Below are 21,742 nucleotides of genomic sequence, written 5' to 3' on the forward strand. Positions count from 1 at the left end.
GAACTTATTTACAAAACAGAAATAGAGTTGCAGACATAGAAAACAAACTTTTAGTTACCGAAGGGGAAAGGGCGCGGGAGATAATTAGGAGTTTGGGAATCGCATATACACAGTACTATATATAAAATAAATAACGAGGAATTACTGTGTAGCACAGGGAACTGTATTCTATATCTTGTAATAATCCATAATGAAAAAGAATCTAAAAAAGAAAAAATATATATATAAAACTGAATTACTTTGCTGCATACCTGAAACTAACACAACATTGACAATCAACTATACTTGAATTTAAAAAAATCCTGCATTGTTTTAGGGAGGATATAGGGCATTTTTCAAGGATACGTAAAATATTGAATATATAACAAGATCACATAAACTAAATGAGGGACAGGGTAAAACAAAAGTGGAAAAAAAGAGCAGAAGCATGAATCAGATTAAAAACACATGGGAGAAAGGGGAACGCCTTATACATTTGCCCCAGGTGGAACAAAGGGTTGGTGTTAAGCCTTTAAATGGTTGGGCTGATGCTATACACACACATTTCCAGTTAGAACACAGAGAATATGAGTGGTCTGTTAGAAAGGCTAATTAACAGTTTGTAAAGAAACCTGATTGTATAGCTAAGTGAAAAAAAAAAATCAAGGCAAAGAAAATCTGGAATAAAAGATAGCAAATTATGGCTTTGAAATACAAGTTACTTAAAGTACAGAAAATACACTATGCTGTAAAAACTAAAAAGATTTTCTTCTTTTAAACTTTTGCAGCGATCTGAGAGGTAACTCCTCTGTCAGTGAACGAAGACAAAAGGTTACAAAAACATCCATTTCCCCTGGGTTGACAAGTATGAAAAGCTCTAATGTGAGTTAACGCTGCTTTATGAATTTAATTGTCTTCACAATTGCACTTACTTTTCATCAATTTGAGGAAAAGAGAGGACCAGAAAAACCTGTAAATGGTAACAGTAGATATGGCATTAAATTACAACTAAAGGAACATGTTAAAATACACAATACTTTTAGAAGCCAAATAAAAATATAGGAGTTTTAAAACACCTTGAGAAAAACAGGGCATTCACCTGATGGCTAAAACCCAAAAATATTACACTCTTTTACATACATTTCTTCCTTGAAATGTCCGTTTCGACTTACATACTTAAGAAAAAAATCTTCCTATTTATTTCTTGAAGCAGAAAGTGTTAGTCGCTCAGTCATGTCTGACTCTGCAACCCATGGGCTGCAGTCAACCAGGCTCCTCTGTCCATGGAATTCTCTAGGCAAGAATACTGGAGTGGGTTGCCAGTCTCTTCTCCAGGGGATCTTCCCCACCCAGGGTTCGAACCCCATCTCCTGCATTGCAGGTAGGTTCTTTCCCATCTGAGCCACCAGGGAAGACCATTTATTTGTATGTCCCTTCAAACAAAGGTGTATACCTTAGAAACTGTCTAACATACTGAAAAAAACACTTGCAGAAAAATTTCACCTGGCCTTTTAAATAATACTGCTTGGAAGGGAATTTTATCTTTTCACCATATCTTTAATTTGTTGTTATAAAGAAAAAAATTTGTAAAAAAAAAAAAAAACAAGTACCAAACGGTGTGTACTCTAATGAAAAACAAAATATAAGAGAGCGGAAGGGAATTTTAACTACAGAATGGACAAAGCTGGAGATTGTTTTATTAGAATATATTGGATGCGATATCAAAGAAAATTTCCCTTATCTACTCGAGTCACAAGAAGCGAATTGTATAGTGATATTTTTATCTCAGTTCAGTTCAGCCACTCAGTCGTGTCCAACTCTTTGCGACCCCATGAATTGCAGCACGCCAGGCCTCCCTGTCCATCACCAACTCCTGGAGTTCACCCAAACTCATGTCCATCGAGTCGGTGATGCCATCCAGCCATCTCATTCTCCCTTCTCCTCCTGTCCCCAATCCCTCCCAGCATCAGAGTCTTTTCCAATGAGTAAACTCTTCGCATCAGGTGGCCAAAGTATTGGAATATCTATATACTCATAATTTCGTGGACTTGTACAGACAAGGGCTCTATAAACATAAAAGTCCTCGGTGATTCAGCTGATAAGCGTTCCGCTGCTCGCCCTTTTGCTGAGGGGCAACAGAAGCGAGGACATTCCTCCCATAATTCCAACCTGTTTAGTAACTTGGCGCAATCAGGATTCAATAGAACCGGCCGGGAGCTGTCCCGAGCCTGCGGCTGATTGGCCGAGCGCAGAGCACCGGGCGTGGGCTTTGCGCAAGTTCTCCGCTCCCTGCTCCAAGCTCCCAGGGGAAGCCAGGGCGTGTTGGACCAGCGGCTCTTCAAGGCTCAGAGGAGCCGAGACCGCTGTTCGCATCCGCCGCGCTTTTCCCCTGGAGTATGAATCTACTTCTAAGATTCACGCCTTAGTGAACATTAAGAGGGAAAGCCGGAGGTAGGGCGCGGGAAGCTGGGGACTAGACGGAGAAGGTTCGGGGGGAGGATGGGTGGGCTCTCTAATTTCCTGAGTTGGGTTTCAGAGGAGAGGGAAAGGGAGATTACAATTGGCAAGTCCAAGGGGACCCAAAAGGGTGAGACTTATTCTCAGTCGGGGAGCTCTGAGGCACCCCAGTCTCTAGTTTGGTGTGGGTTTTTTTTTTTTTTTTGGCGCTAGTTATGCGTCCTGGAGTCTGCTGCCCCGAGCCCACAGAGCCAGCGCTGTGCGGGCAGCCGGGCTCTGAGCCCGCGGGCAGATGGATGGCGTGGGGAATCGGGAGGCAAAAGCCGCGGTGGAGGCGGGCAGAGTTTGGGCCGGGCCGCCGCCCTGCCCCTGTACTCGCTTGCAGAGGCTGGATGCGTGGCGCTGAGGCATGCCTCTGCGGCGACCCTCGCGGCCACGAGCCGCTGGAGCGTCAAGGCGAGCCCTCCGCCCTTCTTCCCGGCGCGCTGTAGTAAAGTTCAGTTTCATCTTAGCCTTCTGAGGTGATTTGACTGATTGGCTGGGGTTGCTCCTCAGGTCGCGATGGATCTTGACGGCCGCAATGGAAGAGCAGGGGGGAAGAACTTCTTGAAAAGGGACAAAAAAAGGTAGTTTGTTTCATTTTTTTACTTTACATGGCTTGAGAAACTTGGGAGATTTGTTTCTGGCCTCCAACTCTGAATTAAATGAGCTGATGATGGTGGTGGTGATGGGGTGTTTTTGTTTTTATCTTAAATACAGGCAATTGCGGAGGTTCGCTGGCTTGAGTTGAGCCCAGCATTTGCACGGTGAGCTTCTTCCTCAGCTTTCTGGTCCCACACAGACCAAGGCTTATTTCCTTTCCTGTGTTTTATAACCTTCTGCTTTACGTGTGATGTTGTTCGTGCATGAGCCTGAACCGTGCGCTGCTTGTCTTCTGCTTTGTGGTCCAGTCTGTTCCTTCTGGTAAAACAGTCACATAAACATTGCATGTTTGTGGCACGCAGCAGATGGGGTAGAAGGCCACGACTACTTTTAAGTATTCTTTTTTTTTTTTTAAGGCAATGAGTATCTGACTCTGGCAGAAGTAATTGTGAGACGAATGTACCACCAAAGAATTACTAGAATGGTGTAAAATTATCCTGACTGTGTATAGAATTGGTTCTGTAATCACATAGGAAAAATAATTATCTTTAGTAAATTTTGATCACAGTGCAGTATCTGTACAGGAAATTTTTAATTTCATTCAGTAAGCTCTTTGTTAGTAATAAATGGTAAAATTAGTAAATATATTATTAGAAACCAAGCTTTTCAGTGGAAGAGAAAACAAATACAAGTGTGGACATTAAGTAGACTTTTTGAAAACAATGTTGAATTTGAATGTGATTTCATGATTTTTTTTAATAGATCAGTTTCTGTCCATTGAAATGGATAGTGAATGGCAGAGAGCACACTCAATGTCAATCTTGGTTTCTCAGTATCCTTCCTTACAAAAAAGGAATCTGCACCCCATAGAGAAAGGGTTAATGCCAATTGAGCCTGAGCTTGGAGTATCTTGTGGTACCTGAAAACAAGAGGTGGAGGGCGATTATCAAAAAGGACACAGGAGCTGGCTTAAAGGGGCTTTCACTGGTCCACATCTGGGACAGTTTGAGCATCAACAAGAATAATGACTGTACTTGATTGTGAAATACTGAGTAAATTAATTTTTAATAAAATTCTGAGAGGAGGAGGAAAACAAAGGGGGAGAGAGGGAGAACCTTCTTCACAGAAAAATGTTGACACCTGCATTGTTGTAATTGGTTCAGGCAAGGGTTGTTAATGGATCCTAAACCACTCAGAGAAAGTTTGAATCTATAAATTAGCCATAATTCTTAATTGGAAAAAGGAAAATGTGATTTTTCCAGTGAAAAGATACCTCAGTTCTCCACCTTATCCAAGTGATCATACCTGGCCTGACTCCTGGTGGAATAGACTGCCTTAATGACGTGACACCACCTAAGAAGTATGTTTGCAAAATCATTTAGTGAATCTAACTTATCAAGCTTTCAGACTAATGCTGTTCAATAGAAATATAATGTGAACCACATTTGCAATTATTAATTTTCTAATGCCAACTTTTAAAAAGTAAAAAAAAAAAAAAAAAGTAAAAAGAAACAGGTGAAATTAATGTTGGAAATACATTTTAAGGATCCAAGTATATTCAACCTATTATCATTTCTACATGTAATGAGGATTATTACTGAGATAGTTTGCATTCTCTTTTACAATGCATCTTCAAATCTGTATTTCATACTTCCTGCACAATTTGGACAAAGTTTGAAACAGACATATCCAAGATGTGGGACATTCTATAAGACACCTGTTTTTGTTCCTATAAAAAGTCAATGTTTGGTGAGAGGTCGGTAGGAAGGAGAATTTCTAGATTTGAAAGAGACTAAAGAGATAAATGGAGAAGAAAATGGCAGCCTGCCCACTCCAGTATTCTTGCCTAGGAAATCCCATGGACAGAGGAGCCTGGAGGGCTACACTCCATGGGGTGGCAAAAGAGTCAGACATGACTTAGTGACTAAACAACAACAAAGAAACAAAACCACCACATATAATACATGAGCCTTAATTACATCAGAGTTCTAAAAAGGAAAAACCTATAGAAAACATTCTTGGAAATTTTGAATGTGGATTGATACCAAAATTGCTGTTAATTTTATTGTATGTGATAATGGTAGGAAAACATGTGAAGTGCCATGATCTTTGCAGCTTATTTTCAAATAGTTTGATGATTAACAGGTATAATACAAACTTCCTTATGTATTAAAGAAAATATGGTCAAAATGTTCACAGTTGTTGAATCCAGGTGAATTTTTAATGGGTAGTCATTATTAGTATTCTTTTTTTTGTTTGAAGGTTTTCATAATAAATTCTCATAAAATAGATTATATAGAGTAGAAGGTAGATACATCCCTTTTTAAGTTTTTAAACTTGGTACATTAAACAAATATGTATTTTTTGATGCAAACACTTAGGGACATTGAAATAAGACTTTGTGGAAGAAAAGAACTTTGTTTGACAGATTGGTGGTTTCCAGAGGTGGAGGAAAGGGGGACAAAACGGGGGAAGGGGGTCAAAAGGTCCAAAGTGCCGGTTATAGAATAAGTCATGGAGGTGTAATGTACAGCAGTGTGACTCCAGTTAATAACACTGTATTGCATATTGGAAAGTTGCTAAGAGTAAATCTTGAAAGTTCTCATCACAAGGAAGAAAATTCTGTGACTGTGTATGATGACAGATGTTAACTAGACTCGTGATGATTTCCCAATATATATAAATATCAAATCATTCTCTTGTACACCTGAAACTAATACAGTGTATATCACTTATACTTCAGGTTTTAAAAATTTCATTGAAGGACAATTGCTTTATAGTATTGTGTTGGTTTCTGCCAAACATCAACATGATTCACCCATAGGTATACATATGTCCCCTTCCTCTTGAACGTTTTTGAAAAAGGTGTTCAATAAATATTTGTGGGATATTTACTTATTTATTCTTCTTTAAGAGCCCATATTTTGAAAACAGTATTTCTTTTGAGCTTGCACATACCTTCATTTTATTGTTGATTGGTCTACAAACTTTTTTTTCAAACTAGAAATTTTTTTTTAGTTAAGAAACTTTTATTAAACTGTGCTCACCATTATTGATGTGATTCTGTTTTTTATAAAGCTATGTATTTTTCCAGTTTTATTGAGTTATAATTGACGTATGATACTGAAAGGTTGTTACTGAACCACGAAAAGATGCTGGGATTCTTGGCCTCTGGAGGAGAAGAATTCAATCTGGGGCCAGATGCTCAGAGCTTTTGTGTAATAAAATTTTATTAAAATATGAAACAGACAGAGAAAGCTTCTGACATAGACATCAGAAGGGGGCAGAAACAGTACCCCCTTGCTGGTGTTAGCAATGGAGTTATATACCTTTTAATTAGTTATTACAATGAATCAAAAGAATGTCTCAAGTTTGTGAAAATTTTACCAGACCCACTCCCACAATTTACATTTTAGGATAACAAGATTAGAATTTAACAATAGAAGGATCCTACCAGACCCACTTGCATAATACATTCTAAAATATCAGGATTAGTCAGAAGGTTTTCCGGAAGGAGAAACAGTCTTCCAACCGGATACATTGTTGTTGCATAATCCCTAGTACAGAGTTTAAACTGAGTTGTGTAATTGACCAAGACTAAGGAATGTAGAGGAAAAAGACTTTTGTCATTTTCTCCTCCTTGAGATTTACAGACCCCCATCTCCCCTTCAAGAGCCCCACACCCCTTTCTCCTCCTTGGGAACCCTGAACTTCTTATCAATCTGCCTAGGAATTGACTCTCTCAATACCTTGTAAGTTTAAAGTGTATAGCATAATGGTTTGAATTATAAATATTGTGATACACTACCACAACAAGTTTAGCTAACATCCTTCATCTTATACAGATAAAAAGAAAGAAGATTTCTTATTGTGATGAGAACTTTTAGGATCCACCCTCTTAACAGCTGATTCATCTGTATCATATAGCACTGTTAACTGTAGGCATCTTGTGGCACATTGCGTCTCTAGCACTCTTTTATAAGTGAAAGTTGGTGCCTTTGGACCAGCTTTCTCTCATCCTGTCTTCCCCCTCTAGAAACCACAAATCTTTTTTCTTTTTCTATGAGTTTGTTTTTTAAACTGTATATTCTAATTCAGTCATAAAGAAGCATGTGACTTGCTGATAATGTGAATAGGTATAATGCTTGGGTAATAGTACCCTGTGGCATATTTGTGTTTGTAAAGATTCTTTATTAAAATGTGAGTTGATAAGCAACTTCCTATTTGTCAGCACTGTGTTGGAGCAAATGGCGATAAATGAATCTTCGAAGAGGGGTGGCAGTGAGTGTTCCCGGCAGGGCAGCGTCTCAGAAGTCTGACCCTGCACCACATAGCCTGGTGTCTGGGAGTTAGACTTCTCCGTGGAAAGCTTGGCTTTGTTCTAAATGTGTGACCTTGGACAGTGAGTTAACTCTTCTCACCTGCAGTTCTCTTGTCTGTAAAGGAAGGATAAAAATGTGCCTGCCTCACAGAGATTAAGATGAAACGAGGTCTTGTATGGGAAGTGTTTACTTAGCCAGTGTCTGAAACATTATAAATTCTTCAGAGTAGCTGCAGTTTTGGAGAATGAAAAAATAAATAAAAAGCTTAGAGCTAAAACTCAATTCTGTATGGCTAGTTTTCTCCTCTCATCCTGATTCCAGGGGTACTGAAACCGTGCCTTTACTGGGAATAGGGTGGAACCGAATCTGAAGAGTTATGTTTGTGTATTTTGTGTGTTTCTCAGTAGTGGAACGTCGCTCCAGAGCCAAATATGGAATAGACTCTGGGTTTTTTTGCTTTAGAAGTTTCTTCAACTCTTTGACCTTGCTTAGCATAAAGAACAAAGACACAGATGAATTTACTTTTTGAACTTGAAAAGCTGTGTAAAAAGAATGTACTTCTTCCCTGAGATAGTCTTTCTTTTAGAAATAGGAAAATACAGATGCGGAGGTTGCTCTCAAAAGCTGGATGGCAGTTAGAGTAGAACACCAGTTAGAGAGTTTTGAATCTGCGCTCGAAATAATTGACCTTTCTCTGCCTGAGGACAGCTTTTTTTTTTTTGCAGTTTACAAACCATCTTTTTTGATGGTGCATTTTCTAGGTTGTGTGTATTGCCACCATGGCCCATTTAGGGCTCCAGACATCTTTTCAGAATTAGATTTGCTCATGGAGAGTGATTGAATTATGTTTCTTTCTTAGGATAATTTATGCCCTGCATGTTTACCACTACTCTCCCTGAGGTAAAGGAATAATATCTAGGTAGATGAAGGATAATATCTAGGTAGATAGAAGGATAGACTATCTGTTGCTAAAATCCCTGAGATGATAATTAAAGGGATTAATTCTGGGGAGCATGAGTGAGTTCTAAGTAGAAGAAAGACAGGAAGCTCTCTTTTTTTAGTGTTAGTTTTGTAATTCCAAATTTGTGTGTCTCTGTGTATTCATCATAGAAAATTAGGAAATACCAAAGGCACAAGGAAGAAAATAATTGAAATCTCGACAGAAGTCTCAACACCCAGTGATAACCCCGTGTATAGATTTCTAGGTATATGTAAACATACTCAAACTTTATAAATGGGATCATATTATAAATGTTTTTGTAATGACACTGTTTTTTTAATGACACTGTAGACATGTTTGTTTGTCCTGGTTGTTTCTAAATATAAGCTCTACATTGATTGGATATAGATTTACATAGTTTTTAAAGTTTTATGTCATTCTGTTGCTAGGTTTTTCAGTAAAAAAGATGAGAAGAAAGAAAAGAGACCAACTGTCAGTACTTTTGCAATGGTGAGTTTGAATGTGTTCACTATTCTATCTATACACACACACACAGCTGATTCACTTTGCACAGCAGATACTAGCACAAGGTTGTAAACCAGTCTCACTCCAGTGAAATCAAAGCGAAACAAAAGGAAAAGGGCTGTGCTTCTCTTGATCTAAAAAAGAGGTATTTGATCTGGTATAATATTTTCTTGGGGAGTATGTTAGTGAAGAGGTAAAACGAACTCATTTAATTCAGCTTGTTTTCAGGGAATGATGAGCATTGGACACACACTTGCTGTGTGCAAAGAGCCTCCAGAGTCCCCTGTCCTGCCCTGGGTTTCAGTATTCTCCTAACCAGTTATGTCACCAGTGATATGTCAACTACACAAGCACTCTCCCATTGGCGGTCTCAGTCCTAGACAGAGGAAACCAGCCTCACGGAGTGTGGTTCAAACAAAACCTGGGGTACCCTGTCGCCAAGGGCTCTAATCCTGGCAGGTTTGAGGTCAAAGTCCCAGGCACTCATAATAGAAGTTAGCAATGGGTTATTAATTACTATGGCTTAGTACCTGTCACTGTGCTTCTGTGCTGAATAACTGAAAATCTGGAATTTGAAAACCTTATTATACTTCTTTGTCTTATTTTCTGGTTTCATGGTGGCCACTTAGAAGCTTTTCTTTAATCAGATTTGGAATAAGACAAGCTGGTTGATGAGCCCTCTTTACCTGTATCTGTTTTTGTTTTTTTCCCTGAGAATGCAGATTTAGGGGAACTTGCAGTTAGAACCTGGAAGACTTACTGAACCAATTAAGTCTTGTAGTACACCCCACTCCAGTACTCTTGCCTGGAAAACCCCATGGACAGAGGAGCCTGGTGGGCTGCAGTCCATGGGGTCGCTAAGAGTCTGACACGACTGAGCGACTTCACTTTCACTTTTCACTTTCATGCATTAGAGAAGGAAATGGCAACCCACTCCAGTGTTTTTGCCTGGAGAATCCCAGGGACAAGGGAGCCTAGTGGGCTGCTGTCTGTGGGGTCGTACAGAGTCGGACACGACTGAAGCGACTTAGCAGCAGCAGCAATACACACTTTGTAATTCAGACATAACGCACCAGACACTTGTAAAATTTGTGTATGTGTGTGGGGCAGGCTATCTTATAAAATGAATATTTGTAAAATTGAATATTAAGTATGGTTACAAGCATAAAAAAGAGCTGCCTTTTACACTCCAGTGATCTTATATGCACATCTTCTTGCACTCCAGTTGTTCTTGATAAAATTCCACCTTTGAGTCTGTCTTTACTCTCTTTGGAATTTTGGGGAAATGAGACTGTGTACTTGGGTTATTCTCAGAAATAACCAAGTGACAGTTTTTGTTTTACATTTCATTTTATATTCTTATATTAAAAGAACCTTTGGTGTTAAAATAGGGTTTATTCCCAAGATTTAATTTCCAATTCTGTTATTTTGAGACTAGAATATTTCTGTCTTATTTAATTTCATTTTTTATAAGTAAGTTAAATTTAAAAAATTAGTCTTATGTTTTAGAAAATTTATCATACCTAATATATAGAGGTAAGACTATTAAACCAATTCAGGCCACCAAAGAATAAAAATCTGATAAATAAAAAGGTGATAATTAAAACACAAATACAGCTTTTTATGCCATGTGTTGCAATAAATACTTTCTATGTGAATGCATTAATCTTTACAACTTCCTTGGAGATAGATACTGTTATTGTTTTAATTTTGTAGATGAAGAAAGGGAGGTGAGACTTACTAACTTGCCCAGGAATAGTCGTCAGGGCCAAGGTTCAGACCTGAGAAATTCACACTAAATCATAGTGCTCAGGTTGGCATAGGAAGGAAGGAATATATTCTTAGCTTTTTGATGGAAAGCTATACTGAATGTTTATATGGCTTTTCCTCATGCCTTTCTCTTAAAGGAGTTGACACAGAAAACTGAACTTGTGTATAAAATCTATATAGACAGGGACATATTCAGAATGTTTGACAGTAAAATGCTGATGCTCTTAGTGAGAGAGTCAATTCCTAGGCAGGTTGATAAGAAATCCGGGGGTCCCCAAGGAGAGAGGGGTCTGGAATTCTCAAGGAGGAGGAGAGGACAAACTTTTTTTGTCTACATTCCTTAGTCTTAGTCAATTGCACAACTCAGTTTAAACTCTGTACTAGGGATTATACAACAACAGTGTATCCTGCTTGAGGACAGTTTCTCCTTCCTGAAAACCTTCTGGCTAATCCTGTTATCTTAAAATGTGAATTATGAGAGTAGGTCTAGTAAGATCTTTACAACCTCCAGACGTTCTTTTGATTCATTGTAATAACTGATTAAAAGGTATATAACTCCATTGCTAACACTAGTGAGGGGGCACACCATCCCCCTTCTGATGTCGATGTCAGAAGCTTTCTCTGTTCCTTTTATACTTTAATAAAACTCTATTACACAAAAGCTCTGAGCAATCAAGCCTCGTCTCTGGCCCTGAATTGAATTCTTCTCCCCTGGAGGCCGAGAATCCCGGTGTCTTTCGTGGTTCAGCAACAACCTTTCATTAGCATTGCTGATTAATAAAAATTTCCAGCTAAGATAAAAACTCGTGTGTGTTGGGAGTTTCCAAGAGCCCCAGGTTCGATGATTCACTTGGGGGACTCACAGAACTCAGCGTATTGCCATACTCATGGCTAAGATTTAGTACAGAAAGAGGACAGAAAGCAAGATCAGCAGTGGGCAAAGGAAGGCGGGAAAGGTCCAAGAGAAGCGCCACGCGTCCTGTCTAGTGGAGTCGACTTGATTCTCCAGCAGTGAGTTGTGCCGACTCACTGTGTGAGATGCTGTCAGGGAAGCTCAGTAGGGACTCAGTGCCCCAGGGTTTCTGACTGGGAGCTGATGATGTAGGCACAGCATGTACCAAAATTCCAGACTGACAGAAGGAAGGCAGACACTCAGCATGAAGCATGTTGTTTGTACAAATCGTTCGGCCACTTCTATCAGTTAGGGTGATGGTTACTCTTCCCAAAAGCCAAATTCTAGATGCCAGCCGAGGGCTAGCCTTGAATGCAGGCTCAGGCTTGCAATGTTAACTGTTTTCTGTACACCAGCCCTGTTAACTTTTTTCTAGTAGAAGACTTCTTTCTAACAGTCTTGAGAAAATGATGACAAAGAGGTAAGAAATAGATTCAAATTTTTTCTACTGGCCTCTATTTTCTATCAGGCTTTGTTGCAACATTTTGTTGTTGTTTAGTCACTCAGTCCCTCCCGACTCTTTTGCAACCCCATGGACTTATAGCCCGCCAGGTTCCTCTGTCCGTGGGATTCTCCAGGCAAGAATACTGGAGTGGGTTGCCTTGCTTACATTAGAGCCAGAGCCTTTAACAGCTTTAATCATTTATGATAGTATGTGATTGGTTAAATTTTTATTTGCTTGGAATTGAAAGGTTCTTTGATGCAGTTACCTTGTGGCCACCTGGTCATTCCTCATTGGAGACTTTACCATCTGGCTCGGTGTCTCCCTCTCCGCCCCTGGTGCTCCTACTATCTTGGGTGACTTTTATGGTGTTATAAGGATAACCACTCTTTCCCTCCCCTTTATTCCAGCCACCCATGCACACACTTAGATCCTAGATTTGTTATTTGAAACTGTTCTACATCCAAAGTGCTGTTATGAAGCAGTTAGATAGAACTAGCCAGCTATCTCCTCTGTCTTCAATCTGCTCACTGTTTCCCTTGGATCCTGAGTCCCCTGACCTGTCAGTTTCCCATCAGCCCCTTCTTGTTTCCCTTCTCTTATCACCTTAGAGCAACGATCATCACTTTGTTATGCTCCTGCCTAAGCTGCAGACTTCCTTTCACCTGTCGCTTGTCAAGCCCAGCCCAGGCAGATGGACCATCTGTTTTCTTGGTGCCTGAACCCCTGCATCTGATGGGTGCTGGAGAAAAGCCTCATGGCAGCATGTATCCCACACAGAAATGCTACTCTTCCTCTTCTCGCTGAGTATGTTAAGCCCTTTACGAATTTCCCATGTCTCCCCACAAGCCCCAGCTCTTCGTGGATGACCCCCCCTTTTTTTTTTAAATTTCACAAACCAAATGGAAGCCCCCTGACAGAAGTTCCTCAGCTCTTCTCTCAGTCTACAAACACACCAGTACCCAGGTCAATTGCTTCCTCCTTCCCTCCTGTTTTAACAGAGGAAGCATTTGGTTCTTTAATCACCCTCTTGTACACTGTGCTTTGGCTCCTGTATCCTCTACTTTCTCAAGGACCTTACATTATTATCATTATCCTTTCTCTTCTGTATCCTCCATCTCTCCCTCTCAACTGGGTCTTTCTGATTGGTATTTACATGTCACCTATCTTATTCACTAATGCCTTCCTTCATTTCACTAAGCCTCCTCTAGCTTGCTTCACAAATAGGAGGTGACTTTGCTTTCTGTCTGTATCACTTCTTACATTCTAATTTGGCTCTGTCTCCACCACTCACCGAATTCAGTGGACAGTCTCTGCTGACTTTTAAGTGGCACTTGATGCTGTTCACCATATTCATTCCTCCTGTTTGCTTCTGCAATGCCAGAGTCTGCTCATTTTCCTCCCGGTTCTTTGGTTCTTTTCTTGTGTCACCTTTGCCTGTGAACTTAGAGCTCCTCCACCCCCAATCCTTGGAGTCAGTGGTATTGTTGGCCTTTCTCTAGTTTCACATGGCCATTTCTAAATCATTTTCATGCAGAACTCCTTTCGTATTTGTTTCATTCTGCACAGTTATAATAGCGTCTATCCATTGGCAGCGATATACCTTCTAATTTCTAGTCACTTCTGCTTCTCCACTGAGAACCTTGGCATTTTATTGCTTCTCCTTTGTTCATCTGTGGGCTCCACATTCTTTTATTTTTGTCACCTTATTAACGTCTCCTAGGTGCCACATTCTTTGACCTCTTCAGTTCCAACAGCCTTCATCCCTACCTTCCTTTAGTAAATTGCACTATGAACAAAGACCTTTGGTTTATCATCTGGGCGGACTCCCATCTCTGCTGCTGTAAACTCAGATGAACCTCTTCCCCCTGCTTCCCCCAACTACTTCTGATCCTTCTTGTTTGGCCATTCTTCCTTAGTATCCTTTTTTTTTTTTTTTTTTTGAGTATTTATTTTCTATTGCTGTTAGCAATAGTGGCTTAACACAAATGTATTATCGTATAGTTCTGGGGCCCCAAGTCTCACTGGGCTAAAGTCAAGGTGCCATCAGGGCTGGATTCTCCTCGTGGCTCCAAGAGGGAATGTTTCCCTCTTTTTTTCAGCTTCTTCAGGCTTCCTGCCTTCTTGGACTCCTGGCCCCTTCCTTACTTCCCTCATCATTTCTCCAACTACTGACTCTGATCCCCGTGGCTCCCTCTTATAAGGCTCCTTATGATGACATTGAGCCCACTGGGATAATCCAGGATAATTTCCCCATCTCAATATCCTTAATGTCTGCAAAGTCCTTTTTATCACATAAGGAAGCATATTCACAGGTTCCTGCGATTAGGATGTGGTCAAGCCCGGGAGGTGGGGCATTGTTCTGCCTCCTACTCCTGCTCTGGACTTGGTTCTGTCAACCACTCTCTACCTCCTCGTCCCCCTCCTCCACGTTAGCTCCTCTACAAATTATCTTACCCATAGTAGTCACATCAAGTCACCTCAGTTCCTGCCTGAAAACCCTCTAAGGAAGGCCTTTCTTTTACACTTAGATGGGAGGTTGAGCATAAAAACAAACTCCCTCCTCTGGCCATCAAAGGCCATCTATAGCCTGACCTCTCTCATCTCTAATTTCACGTCAGACAGGTCTCCACCTTCTTCTGGCCACAGTGGTTGTCATGTCTGGTCCTTGAAACACACAGGGCTTGTATTCACCCCAGGATCTTTGTGTTTGTTCTTTCTGCCTGGGATTCTGCCTTAGGGCAGAGGGGTTTCATGTGTTTTCTTCATGACTGTGCTCCAGGATCCTAGAACAGTGCCTGGAACTTTAATAGGGACTTGCATACTGAATGAATGTTGAATATTGTGAATGATTGTTAAATGTCTATTTTCTCTTTATTTGCATATTAGTAAAATATAAGCTTTATGAGGAGTGATAGCTTGTCTTAGTCACTGTAGCTAGTAACTAGAACCATGCTTGATCCTTCAGTTCAGTTCAGTTACTAAGTCATGTCTGACTCTTTGCGACCCCATGAATCATATAGCACGCCAGGCCTCCCTGTCCATCACCAACTCCCGGAGTTCACTCAAACTCATGTCCATCGAGTTGGTGATGCCATCCAGCCATCTCATCCTCTGTCGTCCCCTTCTCCTCCTGCCCCCAATCAGGGTCTTTTCCAATGAGTCAGCTCTTCGTATGAGGTGGCCAAAATATTGGAGTTTCAGCTTTAGCATCAGTCCTTCCAAAGAACACCCAGGACTGATCTCCTTTAGAATGGACTTGTTGGTTCTCCTTACAGTCCAAGGGACTCTCAAGAGTCTTCTCCAACACCACAGTTCAAAAGCATCAATTCTTCGGCACTCAGCTTTCTTCACAGTCCAACTCTTACATCCATACATGACCACTGGAAAAACCATAGCCTTGACTAGACAGACCTTTGTTGGCAAAGTAATGTCTCTGCTTTTGAATATGCTCTCTAGGTTGGTCATAACTGTCCAAGGAGTAAGCGTCTTTTAATTTCCTGGCTGCAATCACCATCTGCAGTGATTTTGGAGCCCTAAAAAATAAAGTCAGCCACTGTTTCTACTGGTTCCCCATCTATTTCCCATGAAGTGATGGGACCAGATGCCATGATCTTAGTTTTCTGAATGTTGAGCTTTAAGCCAACTTTTTCACTCTCTCTTTCACTTTCGTCAAGAGGCTTTTTAGTTCCTCTTCACTTTCTGCCATAAGGCTGGTGTAATCTGCATATCTGAGGTTATTGATGTTTCTCCCAGCAATCTTGATTCCAGCTTGTGCTTCTTCCAGCCCAGCGTTTCTCATGATGTACTCTGCATATAAGTTAAATAAGCAGGGTGACAATATACAGCCTTGACGTACTCCTTACTAGGTGCTTAATAAATATGTTTCGAATGTTGAATGAATGCATGCATAAATGAATGAAATCATTGACTTTGGCCTCCAGCCAGGTATCATGGTAAGATCATGTTCGCCATCTTGCCTGCTGGATATCACCTAAGCCTCTCCCCTGCCAGCACCTTCTGCTTTGCCCTGGGAAGTCTACCCCTTGACTTTGAGTCCTGATCACTCTGTCTCCTGTACGGTTCTGGTTCATCCCCTCTCTCTTCCCTGTAAGTATCTGACCAAACAGTTTTCATTTCCTTGTATTTAAAGGGCTCTAATTGTAAATAAACTTCTGTATTACATTTCCCTGGAGAAGGAAATGGCAACCCACTCCAGTATTCTTGCCTGGAGAATCCCATGGACGGAGGAGCCTGGTAGGCTACAGTCCACAGGGTTGCTAAGAGTCGGACACGACTGAGCTTCACTTTCACTTTCTTACATTTCACCCTATGTATTACATTTTTTTTGTCTACTTGATCCCTTACCGTAAGCTCCTGAAGAATCTTTTTTTATATTTCTAAAACCAATGACAGTACCTGCTTATATTGCATATTAGTATTATATCATATGGCTAATAAAGGTTTCTATTATGAAGTACCATTTTTAGCCTCATAACAGCTTTGTGAAACTTTCTGTATATGAGTATTTTCCTCATTTTATAAGTGTAGAAACTGAAGGTCAAGGTTATTAAGAGATTTTTTTCCCCTCCAAAGTCTCCTTTTGAGTAGATGACAGAGGTGGGATGTTGCCCTGAGGCTTTTGTCCTATTCAGCGGTGTTACTACTGCCCTCAAATTGAAAGGTTGTTGCTGAGCCGTGAAAGATGCCGGAATTCAATCCGGGGCCAATGACGAGGCTTAATCACTCAGAGCTTTTGTGTAATAAAGTTTTACTAAGGAATAAATGAGATAGAAAGCTTCTGACATAGGCATCAGAAGGGGGCAGAAAGAGTGCCCCCCTGCTAGTCTTTAGCCAGATGTTATATTGCTACTAGCAGTCTGCTAATTAGAGAAAGGAAATGTCTCAAAACTCAGAGACTGGCACCAGGCCCCTCACCTACTTGTGCATTTTGAGATAACACTGGCACAAGGTGAGTTGTCCAAGGCCATAAAATGATTGACATGAATCTTGAAGAAAGACAGGTTTCCAAGCAAATACAGTCTCATTAACACAGCTTAAGAGAACATTTGCATGAGTCTGTCAAGTCCTTCTGAGGCTTAGGCAGAACAGACTGGAAGATGGAGTCTAGGGTAAATGCATAGGCCATTAACATAGCTTAAGACAAACAGTTCCTTAAGAAAAACCGCATTGGTTAGCTCAGGGTTTGAGAAAAGTTAAGCTTAGGTGGAACCAGGTGTCATCAGGGCAACACCAAATTTTAAGAGAAACCTCTTTTTAAATTTGTGTCGAGAAGGGGGAAAAATCTAACACTTGTTTGTTTCCTCCTGCTGCTTAAGAGAGAGAGAAAAAATGTCTGACACTTGCAGCCTGATTCCTCCATTTGGAGACCCCTGGCCTTCCTGCCTGTTACCCTCTCAAAATCTTCTTACCACATCCCTCCAGAAATCAGTCTTGCCTCACGTCACAAATAACTACGAGGTTTTGTACTTTTTCAAATTTGTCCTCATTCTCAGACACTTGTTTGTATCTGTGCTCACTTTAGCTCATTCCTTCTAGCCTGAGATGAAGAGACATACCTTTCCCTATTGGAGAACCTTTTCTCCTTTTATTTTGATTTTTCAACCACATAGAAAGGTGGAATAAAAAATATAACCTATATACTCATATAACCATTGTCTATAATTAGTAGTTTTTAACATTTTTTTACATACATTTCACCTGAAATTATAGATTTCATGATATTTTCTAAGTACCTCCTTTTCTGTCTCCTACCAAACATTTTCCTCTAAAACATAATACAGTGATTATATTTAACAAAGTGAATGTTAATTCCTCAGTATTATCTAGTAGTTCATATTTGAACTTTCACAATTAGCTCCCCTAAGTGTGTCTTACAGTTGATTTGTTCTGTTTTCTTCTCTTTTTAAATAACATTGACCTGTTGAAAATATGGTACCAATTTTCCTATAGAATGCTTCACCCTCTGGACAATTTCTATTACTTTGTTCTGGTGTCATTTAACTTATTATTCCACATCTTGCGTTTCTTATATGCTAAAAAAAGTAAAAGTCTTTCAGTTATCTCCAACTCCGTTGTAACTGATAGACTGTAGCCCACCAGGCTCTTCTATCCATGGGATTTCTCAGGCAAGAATACTGGAGTGGGTTGCCATTTCCTTCTCCAAAGGATCTTCCCGACTCAGGGATCGAACCCAAGTCTCCTGAAGCGTAGCCAGATTCTTTACCATTTGAGCCACCAGAGAAGCCCTATATACTGAGAGTTAAGTCTAAAGGTTTTAATACATTCCTGCTAAATATTTTTGGTAAGAAAATTGCATAGGGAATGCTGTGTCATGTGTCATCACACCTGGAAACATCACATGTCAATGTATTTTACTTTTCTGTGGTACCGAGTTTGATCACTTGATAAAAGTGATGGCAGATTGGATTCCTCCATTGTAGAAGGAGCTCTACCCCCTTGCAGATATGAGGGGTCTTGGGGCATCAGGGAATATCTTGTGTCTCCTAATAATTATTGTGTCTTGCCTGCTGATGATCCCTCACTCCAGGTTCTCAAAATAGTGATTTCTCTTATTTTCTAGGACATTGTTGCACCTCAGTTTCCCTCCTGTATTTTCAGCAATGCTCTCTTTGACTCATTTACCTACAAACATGTAGAAGATTTCTTTAAATAGTTATCCCTTGGCATTACAACCGTCTCTAGTAACCATCATCTCTCTTGCTTTTGTCTTAAGGTCATAAAAGAATGGTCAACGTGCTATCTACATTACTCGGTCTCCAAATTATTCTTAGTCACACTCATTATTTCTTGCTAGACTACTGGACTGCCAGGGAAGTCCCCCTCCTTGCTTTTCAACCCGTGGTAAACTTTCGAATCTGGGAGGAACCATCATCTTCTTTATGAAGCTTTTCCGCAAAGAACAGAATGACCCATTCGCTCAAGTTTGTGTCTTCTCTACTCTGTATACCATGCTGTCAAGGCATGCAGAATATATATTGAATATCCTTTTTTTTTTTTCCACTTGAATTGTATTTTCGGTATTTATTACTGGATTTCTTCAGTCATTGAATAGCATTTAGTAAATGTTTATATTCATGGACCACTTTTTTTATTCAAGTCAGTGATTAGTTTTTGAGGTGGACAGTACTTTGGGAGTGGTGATGAGGGAAATCCTTGTATATCAATTATCTTTGCTTCATCTATTGAGGAATTCGATACTTTTCCACTTTATAGCTTTTAATAGAAGGTAAATCCACCTGCCAATGCAGGAGATGCGAGTTTGACCCCTGGGTTAGGAAGATCCTCCCGAATGGGAGAAGTATTAATCGCTTCCCAAGTGGGCCTATCACAGCCCCAAACCCACTCCCCTTACCGTGTCCTCTTCTCATCAGGTTTGCGTCTCAGGAGCTCACTCTTTCTTTCTTGTGATTTGCCTGCAATTAAAGAGTTTATGCAGATCTGCTCTGCTCTTTGGGAAGCATGTATCTAACTCATTGCTTTCCCTTTCCTTCTCACTATGGAGGCCTAATTGGTTTCCCAGGTGGTTCAATGGTAAAGGATGCACCTGCTGCTGCAGGAGATGCAGGTTCGATTCCTCTGTTGGGAAGATTCCCAGGAGGAAATGGCCACCCACTCCAGTATTCTTGCTTGAAGAATTCCATGGACAGAGGAGCCTGGTGGGCTGAGGTTGCAAAGAGTCAAACGTGACTGAGAATGCACGCCAGCATGGAGGCCTAATTACATTAATACCACTTAACATTTATGCCAGTGCTGTTAGGCAGCAGATGTTTGACCCAAGCCGCTTTCTGAAAGCAGCAAAACATATTTCCTCAATGGTGTCCTCAGAGGGACCTTTGGCAATCATGGTGTTTTAACCAAGAAAAATCTTCAGCTGAAAAGTGGCTTCCAATCTTGGGAATCAGAGTCACAAATACTATATTTCTTACATTGAGCTGTTATCAGTTCAGTCGCTCAGTCATGTCCGACTCTTTGCGACCCCATGAATCGCAGCATGCCAGGCCTCCCTGTCCATCACCAACTCCCAGAGTTCACTCAGACTCACGTCCATCGAGTCGGTGACGCCATCCAGCCATCTCATCCTCTGTCGTCCCCTTCTCCTCCTGCCCCCAATCCCTCCCAGCATCGGAGTCTTTTCCAGTGAGTCAACTCTTTGCATGAGGTGGCCAAAGTACTGGAGTTTCAGCTTTAGCATCAGTCCTTCCAAAGAACACCCAGGACTGATCTCCTTTAGAATGGACTGGTTGGTTCTCCTTGAAGTCCAAGGGACTCTCAAGAGTCTTCTCCAACACCACAATTCAAAAGCATCAATTCTTTGGTGCTCAGCTTTCTTCATAGTCCAACTTTCACATCCATACATGGCCACTGGAAAAACCATAGCCTTTGTTGGCAAAGTAATGTCTCTGCTTTTGAATATGCTTTCTAGGTTGGTCATAACTTTCCTTCCAAGGAGTAAGCGTCTTTTAATTTCATGGCTGCAATCACTGTATGCAGTGATTTTGGAGCCCCCCAAAATAAAATCAGCCACTGTTTCCCCATCTATTTGCCATGAAGAGATGGGACCAGATGCCATGATCTTAGTTTTCTGAATGTTGAGTTTTAAGGCAACTTTTTCACTCTCCTCTTTGACTTTCATCAAGAGGCTTTTGAGTTCCTCTTCACTTTCTGCCATAAGGGTGGTGTCATCAACATATCTGAGGTTATTGATATTTCTCCCGGCAATCTTAATTCCAGCTTGTACTTTTTCCAGCCCAGCGGTTCTCATGATGTACTCTGCACAGAAGTTAAACAAGCAGGGTGACAATATACAGCCTTGACGTACTCCTTTTCCTATTTGGAACCAGTCTGTTGTTCCATGTCCAGTTCTAACTGTTGCTTCCTGACCTGCATATAGGTTTCTCAAGAGGCAGGTCAGGTGGTCTGGTATTCCCATCTTTTGAAGAATTTTCCACAGTTTGTTGTGATCCACAGAGTCAAAGTCAAAATAGATGTTTTTCTGGAACTCTCTTGCTTTTTCCATGATCCAGCAGATGTTGGCAATTTGATCTCTGGTTCTTCTGCCTTTTCTAAAACCAGCTTGAACATCTGTTATAGATCTCTGTAATGTTCCAGAATGTCCTGTGAATCTCATGAAGCCCTCGTATGTAAGAGAAGAAGGAAGATGAAATTAGGCACGTTCAAAGTGGTATGGCTGTAAATTGGTACAGCCGTGGAAAACAGTATAGAGGTTCCTCAAAAAAATAAAAATAGAACCACACTTCTACTCTTGGGTATAGATCCAAAGAAAATGAAAACATTAATTTAAAAAGCTCTCTGCACCCCAGAGTTCTTAATAACAGTATTTACAATTGCCAAGATGTGGAAGCAACTTAATTGTCCATTGACAGATGGGTGAAGAAGATGTGGTGTACACACACACATGCATACAACGGAATAGTATTGAGCCATAGGAAGAATGAAGTTATGCCTTTTGAAGCAACGTGAGTGGACCTGGAGTGTACTGTGCTTAGTGAAGTAAGTCAGAGAAAGACCAGCGCTGTATGTTATCATATGTGTAATCTGAAAAATAAATGAATATAACAAAACAGAAACAGACTCACAGATATAGAGATCAGGAGTATTATCTGTGGGGAGAGGAAAGGTAGGAGGGGCAAGATAGGGGTAGAGATTAA

General features: G+C 40.6%; 1 protein-coding gene across 1 annotated transcript in view; it reads left to right on the plus strand.

Annotated features, from left to right (window-relative positions):
* Positions 1 to 2,098: 2,098 nt before the first annotated feature.
* LOC147374479 (ATP-dependent translocase ABCB1-like) overlaps positions 2,099 to 21,742 on the plus strand; it is a 102,160-nt gene continuing 82,516 nt past the window's right edge. The window contains 3 exon segments of the mRNA XM_086398068.1: positions 2,099 to 2,430; positions 2,992 to 3,062; positions 8,790 to 8,850. Coding sequence (XP_086254194.1) covers positions 2,998 to 3,062; positions 8,790 to 8,850 — 126 coding nt within the window. The 5' untranslated portion in view covers positions 2,099 to 2,430; positions 2,992 to 2,997.

This window comes from Bos grunniens, chromosome 4, assembly GCF_055505025.1.
Source record: "Bos grunniens cultivar Pamir isolate PY7600 chromosome 4, Bosgru_T2T1.0, whole genome shotgun sequence".
NCBI classification, from domain to species: Eukaryota; Metazoa; Chordata; class Mammalia; order Artiodactyla; family Bovidae; genus Bos; species Bos grunniens.